The sequence below is a fragment of the Peromyscus leucopus genome, chromosome 2, assembly GCF_004664715.2.
Source record: "Peromyscus leucopus breed LL Stock chromosome 2, UCI_PerLeu_2.1, whole genome shotgun sequence".
In the NCBI taxonomy this organism is placed as follows: Eukaryota; Metazoa; Chordata; class Mammalia; order Rodentia; family Cricetidae; genus Peromyscus; species Peromyscus leucopus.
The window spans coordinates 118,546,941-118,560,526 of record NC_051064.1 but is presented as its reverse complement, the minus strand read 5'-3'; the positions used below and the strand labels follow the sequence as shown (position 1 = coordinate 118,560,526).

General features: G+C 49.4%; 1 protein-coding gene, 1 long non-coding RNA gene and 4 other non-coding genes across 6 annotated transcripts; 5 read left to right on the top strand and 1 right to left on the bottom strand.

Moving 5' to 3' along the window:
* Positions 1–4,770: 4,770 nt before the first annotated feature.
* On the bottom strand, positions 4,771–5,581 carry LOC119087352. Its single transcript, XR_005090762.1, has 2 exons — positions 5,149–5,581; positions 4,771–5,072 (listed from the first exon to the last, which is right to left on the bottom strand). It is a non-coding gene; the product is annotated as an uncharacterized LOC119087352 (long non-coding RNA).
* Positions 5,582–9,750: 4,169 nt separating this feature from the next.
* Positions 9,751–12,545, top strand: Rps8 (ribosomal protein S8). The gene is made up of 6 exons (XM_028893197.2): positions 9,751–9,860; positions 10,243–10,349; positions 10,838–10,937; positions 11,519–11,694; positions 11,887–12,016; positions 12,391–12,545. Exons 1-6 carry the CDS (start codon positions 9,857–9,859, stop codon positions 12,498–12,500), a joined length of 627 nt encoding a protein of 208 aa, XP_028749030.1. The 5' UTR covers positions 9,751–9,856; the 3' UTR covers positions 12,501–12,545.
* On the top strand, positions 10,075–10,153 carry LOC114709405. The gene has a single exon (XR_003736920.1). It is a non-coding gene; the product is annotated as a small nucleolar RNA SNORD55/SNORD39 (small nucleolar RNA).
* LOC114709408 lies at positions 10,656–10,759 on the top strand. The gene has a single exon (XR_003736923.1). It is a non-coding gene; the product is annotated as a small nucleolar RNA SNORD46 (small nucleolar RNA).
* Positions 11,739–11,806, top strand: LOC114709407. Its single transcript, XR_003736922.1, has one exon. It is a non-coding gene; the product is annotated as a small nucleolar RNA SNORD38 (small nucleolar RNA).
* On the top strand, positions 12,228–12,297 carry LOC114709406. Its single transcript, XR_003736921.1, has one exon. It is a non-coding gene; the product is annotated as a small nucleolar RNA SNORD38 (small nucleolar RNA).
* Positions 12,546–13,586: the final 1,041 nt, after the last annotated feature.

The window sequence follows — 13,586 nt, the reverse complement described above, 5'->3', positions numbered from 1 at the left end:
TCCTGGAACCAAGCCTGTTAGAGTCTATTAACTTAGCAGAGCACTAACTTCCACCAACCCCCAACTAAGAAGGTGGTCGGACGTTTGTCTGCAGGAGAGCTAGCCTCGTCTTGCTGTAACTGCCAAAGAAAATTTCAAATTCCCCTGATTTATGAAAATTTCTTGTTCTGTCAAATTATAAGACTTCATGAAACTGCTTCCTTGTTGGAATATAAAATTTGGAGTAACCTAAATATGGCTCCAGAATAAACTATCTCTTGGCTTTTTTGCTTGTTTTTGAGACGGTTTCTCTGTGTAACAGCTCTGGCTGCCCTGGAACTTGCTTTGTAGACAAGGCTGACCCTAAACTCAGAGAGATTCTCTTATCTCTTCATCCCGAGTACTGGGGTTGAGATGTGGGCCACCACCACCTAGGTTTTTTTGTTTGTTTGTTTGTTTGTTTGTTTTCTTTAACGGTTCCATATGGTGGCTCAGGACCATGTGTAGCTCCAGTGCCAGGGGATCTGACACCCTCTTCTGACCTCCATGGGCATCAGGCACACGTGGTTTATGTGCAGGTGAAGCAGACACATAAAAATAATCACTTTTTTTTTTTTTTCAAGATAGGGTTTCTCTGTATAACAGCCCTAGCTGCCCTGAACTGGATTTGTTGACAAGGCTAGTCTCAAACTCACTGAGACCCTCCTGCCTCTGCCTCCCAAGTGCTGGGGTTAAAAGGCTTGTGCCACCACTGCCAGACTAAAATAAATAATCTTTAAAATAAATTGAAAAGAAACCCTCAAGCCTTTGAGTACTGTGTTATGTAGTCCACAGTAGAGGAAAGGGGGAAGGAATTAGGAAATGAGCAAGCGAGCACCTCCAAGGGAAGACTCCTATAATTTATACGTGGGTGGCTTTCTCCAAGGAGGACTCCTGTAGTGGACACATGGGTGGCTTTTGTGGTTCTACCTCTCCTGGGTGTGCTCACCAATGTTCTCTTCTCATCTGTCCCTTGTTCATTTAACCTTTTGGGGAGGTTGGTGTCTTTCAGGTCACAGGCCCTTGAACTCTAGAAGGTCTGTGTTATCTCAGAGCTCTCGATCATTACCAGCAACACCCACAGCTGTCTCCCACCACAGAGGACCTTCTGACCCCTGTGATGTCGTGGGCTGGCCTCTTGAATTCACTGAGACTCACCCTCCTCCCTCTCAAGTGCTCGAGTGTGTGTAGGCATCGAAGATAAGCACTGTACTAGCTGAACCGGCCTGACCTTTCAGTTTCTTACAGTAACTAACCCCGCTCCCCCATAAAATGCCACTGTATCCTTTTATTCTTTAGGATTTACAGCCTATGGTAAACCAGTGTCACCAGGACTCCGTCACCAGGTCCCTGTCGCCATAAGGAATGGTGTGCTGGGGTGGGTGGGGGGTAGATATCTTGGACCTATACCAAGATTTTGATTTGACCTTGCTGTCAGGGGACCATGTTGAGACAAAAAAGGCCCCAAATCAAAGTGTTTGAAGCCCAATTCCTAATGACCCATCACATCTTACCCCAAACGACCAAAAAGACAGCTGGTGCTGTAAAGCTTACTGCTTAAGATGGTGAGGTATCCATTTAGCTACCCAGATATGGACCCCACACAAATGACAGAGGAGACAAGACCAAGTAAGTCTCTTAAGTTATTAAAAGTAAGCAAGCAAGCCTCACCCCAACTCCCTCTCAGAGAGGTAAGTCTCTCTGAGACAATTTGTCTTTCCCTCAGAGTCTCTGTCTCTCCTGCAGCATATTTCCTTTTTAAAAATTAGTTAGCTGTCAAGAATGGTGGCACAAGCCTTTAATCCCAACACTCAGGAGGCAGAGGCAGGTGGATCTCTGTGAGTTCGAGGCCAGCCTGGTCTACAGAGTGAGTTCCAGGACAGCCAGGGCTGTTACACAGAGAAAAGAGAAACTCTGTCTCCAAAACACAACCAAGCAAACCAACAAACCAACAAACGGCAAACACTGTTCCAGCTGGCTCCCTGCCTCCCCCCCCCCTCAGCTGTCACAACCCAAAACCACAGGTGTGAATTTGTGTGTTGGTGAAAGGGAGTGTCAGTTCACCCCAACAGGATGTGATATCTTAGCTTTCACCCCCACACTAGGGAGTCAGAGGCAGACAGACGTCTGTGAGTTCGGGTCAGCCTGGTCTATACATTGAGTTCTGGTCTAGCAAGGGCTATATGAACAAACAACAACAGAAACAAAAGCACCTCTCTGGAACAACAAAATCCAAGTTTGGTGTGGTGACCTATGCCAGTTGTCCCAGACCTAGGCAGAAGGATCTCGAATTCAAAGTCATTTTCAGCTGCATGGAGTGATTGAGGCTAACCTGAGCTACAAGAGACCCCACTCCAAACGCCCCCAAACAAGCTAACCAAATCCCACAGCTGTCTAGTTGTATTATTCTCTGATTCCATTCGAAGTAAATCTGAGATGAGGAAAGTTACGGTGCCTCTCTGCCCTTCTCCAGCCCCTCTTGTGGGAACTGGGATGTTCAGTACTTTGTGTTAAATGAATGTAGTGACACAATCATTTTCGAGCTGTTGTTTATTTACTGATTAGTGCGGAGGGTGCAATTGAGTGTCCCATGTACACCTGACTACCCTTCTCCTGGAGTGACAATTTTAATTCAGACTGCTTCGTAGGTTTACATTCCGGGGAAAAAAAAAAAAAAAAAAAAAAAAAAAAAAAAAACCTGGCGTTGCACTGCCCCCTGGTGGTCGCCCAACACCTTTACCCGGGTAGGGGAAGGAACTAGTTAAGGTATTTCCGGAGAACTGAGGGCGGCCCCTTGGCCTCATTTACATATCCACAATGCACCGCACAGGCTTGTAGCTTAATTTAAAAACCAGATCGCTCGTTTCTTTTTTCGATCTTGGTTTCCTTCCAAATGGTAGAACTTTTAAGGATTTATGAGCGATGAAGTATTACATAGTTTGGAGTGAAAAGTTACCATTTGTGACTAAGGTTTATAGAAATATGAATTCTATGTCCAGCAAGCACGGTGTTCCACCAATGCCTTATATTTAAGGCAGCTCCGTGCGCGCCGTAACTTGGACCCGCCGGAGGATTATTATAGTGATAAATTGCATAAAAATTTTTGGAGGTAGTCTAATGGCTCTAGACTACCATTATTCGTCCAAAAGTAGTAATGCATTGCAGCTGCTGTAGCTTGTAATTTACTTTTTTCTAGGAGGTACTGTTAAGGGAAACAGACTCTGTCTTTCTCCATGTGTCTCAGACATCTTTGGAAACTTGATTTCTGGTCCTAGTCCTTATCTATTTCCTTTATGCTAACAAGAGTATAATCTCAGCTGGGCATAGTGGCTCCAACCTTTAACCCCAGCGCTCAGGAGGCAAAAGTTCAGGCAGAAGGAGTTCAGGATTGGCCTGGGCTACACATTGAGATCCTGGCTGGAAATAGCAAAATATCAGCAAGGTCCCCTAAAGAAATGAAAGCAGGGCTGGAGAGATGGCTCAGAGGTTAAGAGCACTGGCTGCTCTCCCAGAGGTCCTGAGTTCAATCCCCAGCAACCACGAGGTGGCTCACAACCATCTGTATGAGATCTGGTGTCCTCTTCTGGCCTGCAGGCATACATGCAGGCAGAACACTGTATATTCAATAAATACATAAATCTTTAAAAAAAATAAAAAGTAGACACAGCTGGCGATACAGCGGAGTGTTACATGGCAGCTGAGAGGCCTGAGGCCCCCTCCTCAGCACGCTACATGGCAAAACCTGAGAGAGGTGGGTAATGGCAGAAACAGGATTGCTGAGGGTTCAGTCCAGGGCATAGGCCATGGGGGTAAAGTGAGACGTTCTGGAGATATATAGAATGTAGTCAGCAGATGTAGAGAGAAGGAGACTAGAGATGTAGGGTTTGTTGGAATGGGGGGCGGTTTCGAGACAGGGTATCTTGTGTAACAGCCCTGGCTGTTAGGACTCACTCTATAGAGTAGCCCAGGCTGGCCTCGAACTCAGAGAGTGACCTGGCTCTGCCTCCTGAGTGCTGGGATTAAAGGCCTGCGCCACCACCGCCCGGCTGGAGTTGCTTTAGACACGATGAGATGTAAACACGAAGGATGGAAATGGAAGGGGTTGAGGGAACAGACAAGGCAAAAGGCAGGCGAGAAGCAGGTGTGTGATAACTTAGAGCAGCAGTTCTCAACCTGGGGGTTGTGACCCCTTTGCGGGTCAAAGAATCCTTTTGTGGGTGTCACCTGAGACCATCGGAAAACAGATATTTACATTACGATTCATAACAGAAGCAAAATCACAGTAATGAAGTAGCAGTGAAAATGATTTTATGGGGCTGGAGAGATGGCTCAGAGGTTAAGAGCACTGACTGTTCTTCCAAATGTCCTGAGTTCAATTCCCAGCAACCACATGGTGGCTGAAAGCCATCTGTAATGAGATCTGGTTCCTTCTTCTGGCCTGCAGGCATACTTGCAGACAGAACACTGTATACATAATAAATAAATAAATCTTTAAAAAAAAAAAAAAAGAAAATGATTTTATGGTTGGAGTCCCCACAGCATGAGGAACCGTTTTGAAGGGTCGCAGCATTAGGGAGGTTGAGAACTACTGTCTTAAAGGATCAAGGGCCTCCACACAAGGCCACAGTGTGCCCTGGAGCTCTTCCAGAGCCTCAGTGACCCTTCCCTTGGGACCTGCTTTTGATAAGTGGGAGCACTCCCGAACCCCATCACACAGCTCTTATCGCTCTCCGTTCCCTTCAAACTACACAGTACGAGATATCGAAACTCTTTATTAGACTTCGGCAGCAGCGGCTTCCCCTCTTCCCCGCTGCATTTTCTATCTCCCAGCTTCCCACCCAGAACCAAGTGGCACTTTCTTCAAAGCCTTCCTGCTGCCAGGCAGGCTTCTGCGAGGCACAGCCTTGGCCTTCCTGGTTTGCCCCGGGGTTCCTGTCACTCCTTGGGTTCCGAAGGACGCCTCTCAAAGTGGGTGATGTATTCCACCTCGTTCATATCTCCAGGACCCATGAAAAAGCTGAAGCAGCTGTTGGTGCCTTCACAGAGGTGTAAGGCTGCGGGCAGCGAAGGCCAGCATGAGCCTGGTTGCTGCCTCTGCCTGGGCTCTGGGTCCCCTCACCCTCTGCTCACCTTTGGTAACATTGACCTTGTTGGCCGCCAAGATGTCCGCCTGAATGCTATCTATTTTTGTGTACAAGAGCTCGGCGTTGTTCTGAGGATAGAAGCAGGAGGAGCCTGGCTGGGCACCAGAGCGGTGTGCTTCTGGAGCGGGGCCTGACAGGAAGGTTAGCTGCAAGCAGAGATGCTGAGGCAGGAGGTCCTGTTCCCAGCTTACTTAGCTAGGGCAGGCAGGGGACAAGAAGACAGTGTGTGTGGGGGGGAGTCAGGAGACTAGCTTCATTCTGTGCACAAGGGGACGGTTCCGTCCTGGGCAACTGCTGAGGCTGATGGGAATGGAACTGTAGCTGTTATTCAGACGGAGTTCTTGGCATTTTTGTTGTTATTGTAGTGGCTGTGGCCCAGGGTCTCACTATGGATCCCTAGCTGGACTGGAACTTGTTATGTAGACCAGGCTGGCTGTGAACTCACCGAGATCCTCCTGCCTCTGCCTCCCCAGTGCTAGGAATCCGACTGCATTGCCATAGCTGACTGCTTAGATGTTCTAATGGAACCATAGATCCAACAATATTGTACAGGGACAGGGTCCAGCCCTGAGGTGGTGTAGAGCACTTGGACCCTCTATGGCTTCTCCCAAACCTTATGTAGACAGAATAATAGTCAAAAGTGCCTCTAATGCTTGGCAGCCATCTTGGGCAGTGGCCGGTATCCAAACTCTCAAGTCTTTCTTACGGCTCAGCGGCTGTGTGTTGGTCGGTGCAGCTGAGTTTGGATCTGGGCGCTTTGGCTCCTTTTATCTGACCGTGTGTCACTTTGTCAGCTCCAGCAGGATGCCACAGCAGTGCCAGGACACCCTGGGGAAATGTGTCTGAGATGTGAAGAGAGAAGGGACTGGGTGGCCGCTCAGGACCGAAGTGAGTGGAAGAAGATGTGTGATGTGATTCCCTGGCCACAAGCAGCGGTTCCTGTAAGGTAGAGTCACGTATTCCAGGAGAGAAATCTCTTCTTCTGCCAACCCGCTTTACCCTAAACGCTCCGTCTTCATTAACTGTGTAACTGTAACACTAGCAGCTCCTGGCACAGATGAAGATTTATTCACGGAGTCATTTCTGATTGTTTTCAAATTCACAGCTGCCACTGTTTATACCCACAGAGAAGAAGCAAGGCCTTGCTCAAATGTCTCTCTGAGCAAGCAGGTTACTGAGCCCCCCACCCCCACCCCACCCCCACCCCCACCCCGGGCCAATACTGCTGGGGCATGTGCTCACTCCAGGACCCGTGCTGAGGAAATGCCAGTGCTCACCAGATACAAGGTGCTGCCCTCACAGGCGTGGACACTTAGTTCAAGAGGAAAGAGTCGTTCCTCAAATCCAGAGAATAACTAGAGTCCACAATGGACATAATAGCAATACTCGGGAGCTGGAGGGTCATTGTTTACTGCGTAGTGAGTCTGAGGCCAGTCTAGGCTAAGACCCTGTCTAAAAAAACAAACAAACAAACAAACAAAAAAAAAAAAACAAAAACCAAAGCAAGCGAACAGCCTGTCTGCCCCAGAGTACCTCATGTTTCCCTGCTGATCCCTCTTTGAACAGATGAAGGAATTGAGAACAAGTGGCCTCCTCAGGGAGCCAGTAGACAGGAAAGCTTGGGCGGTGGGCAGGGTAAATTGCCCAGTTACAAAAAACAAAAAACAAAAAACAAAACTCAGTCAGGGGTGGTACATGCCTTTAATCCCAGCACTCCCCATGGAGAGGCAGGAACATCCTGTGAGTTGGAGGCCAGCCTGGTCTACAGAGTGAGTTCCAGGACAGCCAGGGCTACACAGAGAGACCCTGTCTTGGGTGGGAGGGCAGGAAGTGGCCCAGCACCTGGGAACCCTGGATACTCCATATGTTGGGGAAAAGTAAAATATCCCGCTTCGTGGGGTGTGTGTGTGTGTGTGTGTGTGTCTGTCTGAGTGTGGCATTTTAGAGTTGTTTTTGAGACAGTGTCTCTGTACATAGCTGTAGCTAGCCTAGAACTCATTACCTAGACCAGGCAGGCCTTGAACTCACAATGATCTGCCTTTCTCTGCTTCTGAGTGCTGGGATCAAAGGCGTAGGCCACCACTGCTGGGCGAAAAGAAATCATTTCTTTGTTTTGTTTTGTATATTTCAAGACAGGGTTTCTCTGTGTTGTTTTGGTGCCTGTCCTGGATCTCGCTCTGTAGACCTGGCTGGCCTTGAACTCACAGAGATCTGCCTGGCTCTGCCTCCCGAATGTTGGGATTAAAGTCATGAGCTTCCACCGTCCGGCTAGAAATAATTTTTTTAAATTAATGAATTTATTTTTCTATTATCAGCTTAATACAGTATAAATTCTTATCCTAATAGTGAAATGTTTCACTGAGACTTGCCCAGTAATTGAATAAAACCAAAACTTATTATTATAAGCCACAGTCATCCTAGGGTCCCCCCTGCTATATAGCCTCTCTGGTTCTGTGGCTAAGAAATAATTTTTTAAAAATTTGCCGGGCGGTAGTAGCACACACCTTTAATCCCAGCACTCGGGAGGCAGAGGAAAGCGGACCTCTGTGAGTTCGAGGCTAGCCTGGTCTACAAAGTGAGTTCCAGGAAAGGTGCAAAGCTACACAGAGAAACCCTGTCTCAAAGAAAAAAAAAAAAAGAAAGAAAGAAAGAAAGAAAGAAAGAAAGAAAGAAAGAAAGAAAGAAAGAAAGAAAGAAAGAAAGAAAGAAAGAAAGAAAGAAAGAAAGAAAGAAAGAAAAATTAAAAAGTATTGGGCTGGAGAGATGGCTCAACGGTTAAGAGCATTGGCTCTTCCAGAGTTCCTGAGTTCAATTCCCAGCAACCACATGGTGGCTCACAACCATCTATAATGCGATGTGGCGCCCTCTTCTGGCCTGCAGACAGAACACTCCATACACAATAAACTCCATAGCTACCCAAAGAAACTGTCTCGAAAAACTAAAAAAATTAATTAATTAAAAAATAAATAATTATATTCCAGAACTGGGGTGTGAATGAAAAGCTACACAGAGAAAGCCTGTCTCAAAAAACCAAAAAAAAAAAAAAGAAGAAAAGAAAAGAAAAATATATATAAAGGATGTGACTGCTCCTAGGTATGGTAGAGGAGAAAATTTATTGTAGATAAACGGGAGAGCGTAGGTAGAAGCAGAGACATCTGGGAGAGTCCAGAGTGGACATGACCAGACTGAGCTGGGCCATGTGCGGAGAGGAGGAAGGGAGGGAGAAAGAGGAGAAGGGAACCAGGCTCAGCAGCCTGAAGGCCAAAGGTACAAAAAGGGAGGGTAACAAAATGTCTGGGTAATTGCTCTCTATGTAGGGAAGTGCCCCTTGGGGAAGGGCAGCCCAGCCACTGGGCTGGAGAGTTCAGGAGAGAACCCGGTATGCCAGCCGTCCCCTTTAGCAGACGGGGACTGAGGGATGCTGGGAGAACCTGGCGGTCAGGTCTGTTTCGATATGTTCAATAGGCACATCAACCATTTTGCACCTCAACCATTTTTCTCTGGTTTGAAACTTTAATAACTGAATTGGTTGAGTGGTTGCCTGGTATCTTTTTTTTTTTTTTAATTTATTTAACTTTATTTTATATGCATTGGAATGAAGGTATCAGGTGCCCAGAACTGGAGTTATAGAAAGTTGTGAGCTGACATGTGGATGCTGTGAATTGAACTTGGGTCCTCTCTCTGGAAGAACAACAGCCAGTGCTCTTAACCGCTGAGCCATCTCTCCAGCCCCCGATTGCCTGGTATCTATCTAACAGCTTCTGGTTCCAGCAGCACCACACACCAAAAACAACCAAAACCAAAACACGCGGGTCCCACCAGGTAGGAGGGGACCTGACTCCCTCAAGTTGTCCTCTACTCCAGTCACGAGCCCTGCCCACCCACATAGACCAGGTAAATTTAATTTTATTTTCTTTCTTTTTTTCTAGATAGGGTCTATGTAAACCTGGCTGTCCTGGAACTCGCTTTGTAGATCAGGTTGGCCTCAAACTCACAGAAATCCACCTGCCTCTGCCTCGGGTGAGCTGACTTTGAAGGCGTGAGTCATGCCCTGCCAAATGTAATTTTAAAAATAATAAACCGGAAAACAAAACCAAGAAAACCAACAACAAAGACGGCACTCAGCAGGCGGAGTCTGAGGATCTAGGCTACAAAAGACCCTGTCTCCAAAGAAAAAAGACAAAAATGTAAGCACAACAGCAAGCAAGTGCGACCTATCACTTCAGCTTAAAGTGCAACGGGCGGGACCTCCAGTCTGCCCAAGGTCAAGGGGCTTGAAGCAGGGTCCACAGGGGTCTGCAGGATCTTTCCTCATAGTGCCGGAGTGCCAGAGTCTGCAGGATCTTTCCTCATAGTGCCGGCACCTCCCCCCAGTGCCCCAGCGCCCCCCCAGTGCCAGAGTCTGCAGGATCTGCCCCTAGTGCCAGCAGGATCTCCCCAGTGCCTCCAGAGTCTACAGGATCTGCCCCCCCTCCAGTGCCGGCCAGCCCCCCCCCCCCCCCCCCCCCCCCCCCCCCCCCCCCCAGTGCCGAGTCTACAGGATCTGCCCCCCTAGTGCCGGAGTGCCAGCCTTCAAGACCTCTCCCCCTAGAGTCCCTTCCCGGAAACCGGAAGAGACGTAACGAAGGCGGGGCAGCGTTTTAGAAACCGGACCGTGAAGCTTTGCGCTTCCTCTTTCCAGCCAGCGCCGAGCGATGGGTGAGTGTTGCTGTGGGCCGGGTCGGGGCTGCGGGGAGCGAGCGCCATCCGTCTCCATCCTGCCTCGCAGCCCTGCCAGGAGCACGTTCGGCCCGGCCCCGGGCCCCGAGCACCCGTGGGGAGGGCCGGCCGTGGGCTTGGGCCGCCGAGATCGCAGCGGCCGCTTCCCGGGCTCCGGGCTGCGAGCGGTCCAACATGGCTGCCGCGGGCCGCACGCGGATGATGACACCTAGGTATGCTGCACACTCCCGACTGCGCCGTGGGGAGGCCAACCTTGGAGAGCTGAGCGTGCGGTCCGCGCCGAGCGTTGCCCCGGGGCATGGCTAGGTGGCCGGGACCCGGGCCCGGTTGCTCAGGCTTGCGTCCCCGCTCCCACACACAGGCATCTCTCGAGACAACTGGCACAAGCGCCGCAAGACCGGGGGTAAGAGAAAGCCCTACCACAAGAAGCGGAAGTATGAGCTGGGACGGCCTGCTGCCAACACGAAGGTGAGTGCGCGTGTCGAGGTGGGGGTCGGGCCGGGGGGGTTCGCCTAACCCACGCTAGAGCACGGATGCCGTGACCGTGGTCCCTTTTAGGCCCTGGTGCCTCTGTTTTGGAGACTGGGCATCTGGCACATACCCACGTGCTGGGTAAAATCTTGAAGACAACAGGGCCTGTGCGCCCGGGTTAGTGGGAAACATGCTGGGGACCAGGAAGTCTTGAACGAAGCCTAGGAATGGGCTCCTTGGACGTTGGGGTATTTTTTGCTTGGAATTCTGTGTTTGAGGGGTGCGACTTTTCCTTTTGGAGGTAACTAGAGTGATGAAACAGTATCCTTAGGCGTGGTTATGGCCGTCTTGGTCACCTGTATGCCACTTGCCAATGAAAGGACTTGTCATAGTTACACTGACTGTTACCTCCCTCTAGTCCGGGTGCCTCGCCTGGTCTCCCCTCTTTTCTTGAGACCATGTTCTGGTGTTCTTGTGTTTTCCAGATTGGCCCTCGTCGTATACACACAGTCCGAGTCCGAGGAGGCAACAAGAAGTACCGTGCCCTAAGATTGGATGTGGGGAACTTTTCCTGGGGCTCTGAGTGTAAGTAGTCCTTTGGGGGGTATCAAAGTATTTGCCTGTTGCTGAAAGACCTTGAGGTAGCTGGAGAATTCTTTTAGAGCTAATTGCCTGGCTCCTGCAGCTTGGGGTGGATTCTAGAGGGTGTCTACAAAAGCTCGCTGAAGCCGGGCGGTGGTGGCACACGCCTTTATTCCCAGCGCCCCGGAGGCAGAGGCAGGCGGATCTCTTGAGTTCAAGGACAGCCTGGTCTACAGCACTAGTTCCAGGACAGGTGGGGCTGTTACACAGACAAATCCTGTCTCAAAAAACAAACACCTTCTGAATTAAAGAAAACATGATTGTGGGGCAAGGGCTAGGCACGGAGGCTGGGTGTTCTTTTCTGTCCTTTTTGGGATTGAGGGAGGTAACACTGGTAGTTGCCATATGTGCATGAGGTAGGAGAGAGAGAGAGACTGTGTGTGTGTGTGTGTGTGTGTGTGTGTGTGTTGTGTGTGTGTGTGTGTGTACACACACACGTGTGCACTGGAGCCAGGGACACATCAAGTACCCTTCTCCTGAGCTACCTCCCTGGCCCCTTAATTTTGAATTTTCCTTGTGTGCAGGTTGTACTCGGAAAACAAGGATCATTGATGTTGTCTACAATGCATCCAATAACGAGCTGGTCCGCACCAAGACCCTGGTGAAGAACTGCATCGTGCTTATCGACAGCACGCCATACCGACAGTGGTATGAGTCTCACTATGCGCTGCCCCTGGGCCGCAAGAAGGGGGCCAAGCTGGTGAGTGTTAGTTTCCTGTAGGGGTCTGAGGGGGTGTGCTGCCTTCTTGTGATGAAAATACTGTCCAGTTCTGCTACTGAAGGAAAGAGATGAATACCTGAGTTCTGAAGAAGGCGAGCATCAGGAAATTTGGGTTCGAAAAGGCTTGGGGGCTTTGCTCATGACAGAGCCATGTGTATTTTCTTTACTCAGACTCCTGAAGAGGAAGAAATACTAAACAAAAAACGATCAAAGAAAATCCAAAAGAAATATGATGAAAGGAAAAAGAACGCTAAAATCAGCAGTCTTCTGGAGGAGCAGTTCCAGCAGGGCAAGCTTCTTGGTGAGATTGCTGTGGTGTTGGGAAGCAGGAGTTGGTGGTGTGCGATTTTTTTTTTAACCTTTGCCTGGTTCATTGGGCCGTCAGAGGTTTGAACACGGCACACAAAGCATGAGCGGGGATAGTTGTTTGCTGTGAGGGTGAAGAGTGAAATCATGAACAGAACAGGCTCTGAGTGGTAGTTGGGGGAAGTGGATGCCCTGGCTGATGGCTGTCTCAGTGATGAGAACTTTGTCCAGTTCTGCTGCTGACCTCTAAGTGAGGATAAAGTGTGTCTGAGGAGACAGCTGGCTTCACGCCTGCCCTTGGGGATCGGACCAACTTGGACTTGTAGGGGCCTCGTGTCCTCTTCCTAAGGAGTACCTGTTCTCTTACAGCCTGCATCGCCTCGAGACCAGGCCAGTGTGGCCGGGCAGATGGCTACGTGCTAGAAGGCAAGGAGCTGGAGTTCTATCTGAGGAAGATCAAAGCCCGGAAAGGCAAATAAAGCATCATTCATAGCTCATGTAATAAAGGTGTTTATTGTTCTATATTCATATTGTCGGAATGTTTGGCTAGTCATGTTTCCCTGCTCTGAGCAAAGCTGAAGAAAAGTTCTCATCTTCACTGTTCACTGTCTACCTGTGTGAGCATGCTGTCGGAGGCCCCATGGCTAGCTAGAGCAGTACCTAGAGTAATGCCAGTATTCCTGGGTCTCGGGGAACCTGGAGCAAGTTGGCGTGGAAGAGACTTGAGAGCTCTTCAGTACTGGGTTCTCTAACAATAATGGGGTGCTATTGAAATCATGCTTGTATTGTCTGGCTTTCCTTTGTAGACTTGGGTTTTAAGGGTTCCATTAAATTTGTGTATGTGTGCTAGGCATTAGCCTTCATGAGTATTAAGCACATGGCTGTACCTCAGGCTGTGCTTCCAGCCAGGTAAGGTGGTTCATGGGAAGTATGGGGACCCGGACATTGTATTGAGGCTCTTGACATCATACAGGTTACAAGAGAAGATGTCTTCACCACAGGTTAATAGTTTGGGGGCGGGTTTTGAGGTATTCTCACTCTGTAGCCTTGGCTGGCCTGGAGCTTCCAGCCCAGGCTGGTTGCAGCTCACAGATCCATCGTCATTTGCTTCCTGGGTGCTGGATTAAAGGTGTGCACCACCAGGCCTGGCGAAGGTTAGTGTTTGGGGTTTCCCAGAGAAGTCTAGAGAAAAAGCGGGGCTCTACCCAGAGTCATATCCCTTAACCCTAGATGGCTGTCTGTCTGGTGCTGAGATTGCAGGTACTTGCTCTGCCTGGCTTTTTTTTTTTTTTTTGGTTTTTCGAGACAGGGTTTTTCTGTGTAGCTTTGCGCCTTTTCCTGGAACTCACTTGGTAGCCCAGGCTGGCCTTGAATTCAGAGATCCGCCTGGCTCTGCCTCCCGAGTGCTGGGATTAAAGGCGTGCGCCACCACCGCCCCGGCACTGCCTGGCTTTTTTTAAGGATTGATTAAGTGTACAGTGTTCTGCCTGCATGTATCCCTGCAGGCTAGAGGAGGGCACCAGATCTCATTATGGGGTGGTTGTGAGCCACCATGTGCTTGCTGG

Bases quoted from the DNA above. Each gene is read 5' to 3' on its own strand.
- Rps8 (XM_028893197.2), top strand. The intron at 11,695-11,886 runs GTGAGTGTTAGT...TTCTTTACTCAG, and splicing joins GCAAGAAGGGGGCCAAGCTG to ACTCCTGAAGAGGAAGAAAT. The intron at 12,017-12,390 runs GTGAGATTGCTG...GTTCTCTTACAG, and splicing joins CCAGCAGGGCAAGCTTCTTG to CCTGCATCGCCTCGAGACCA.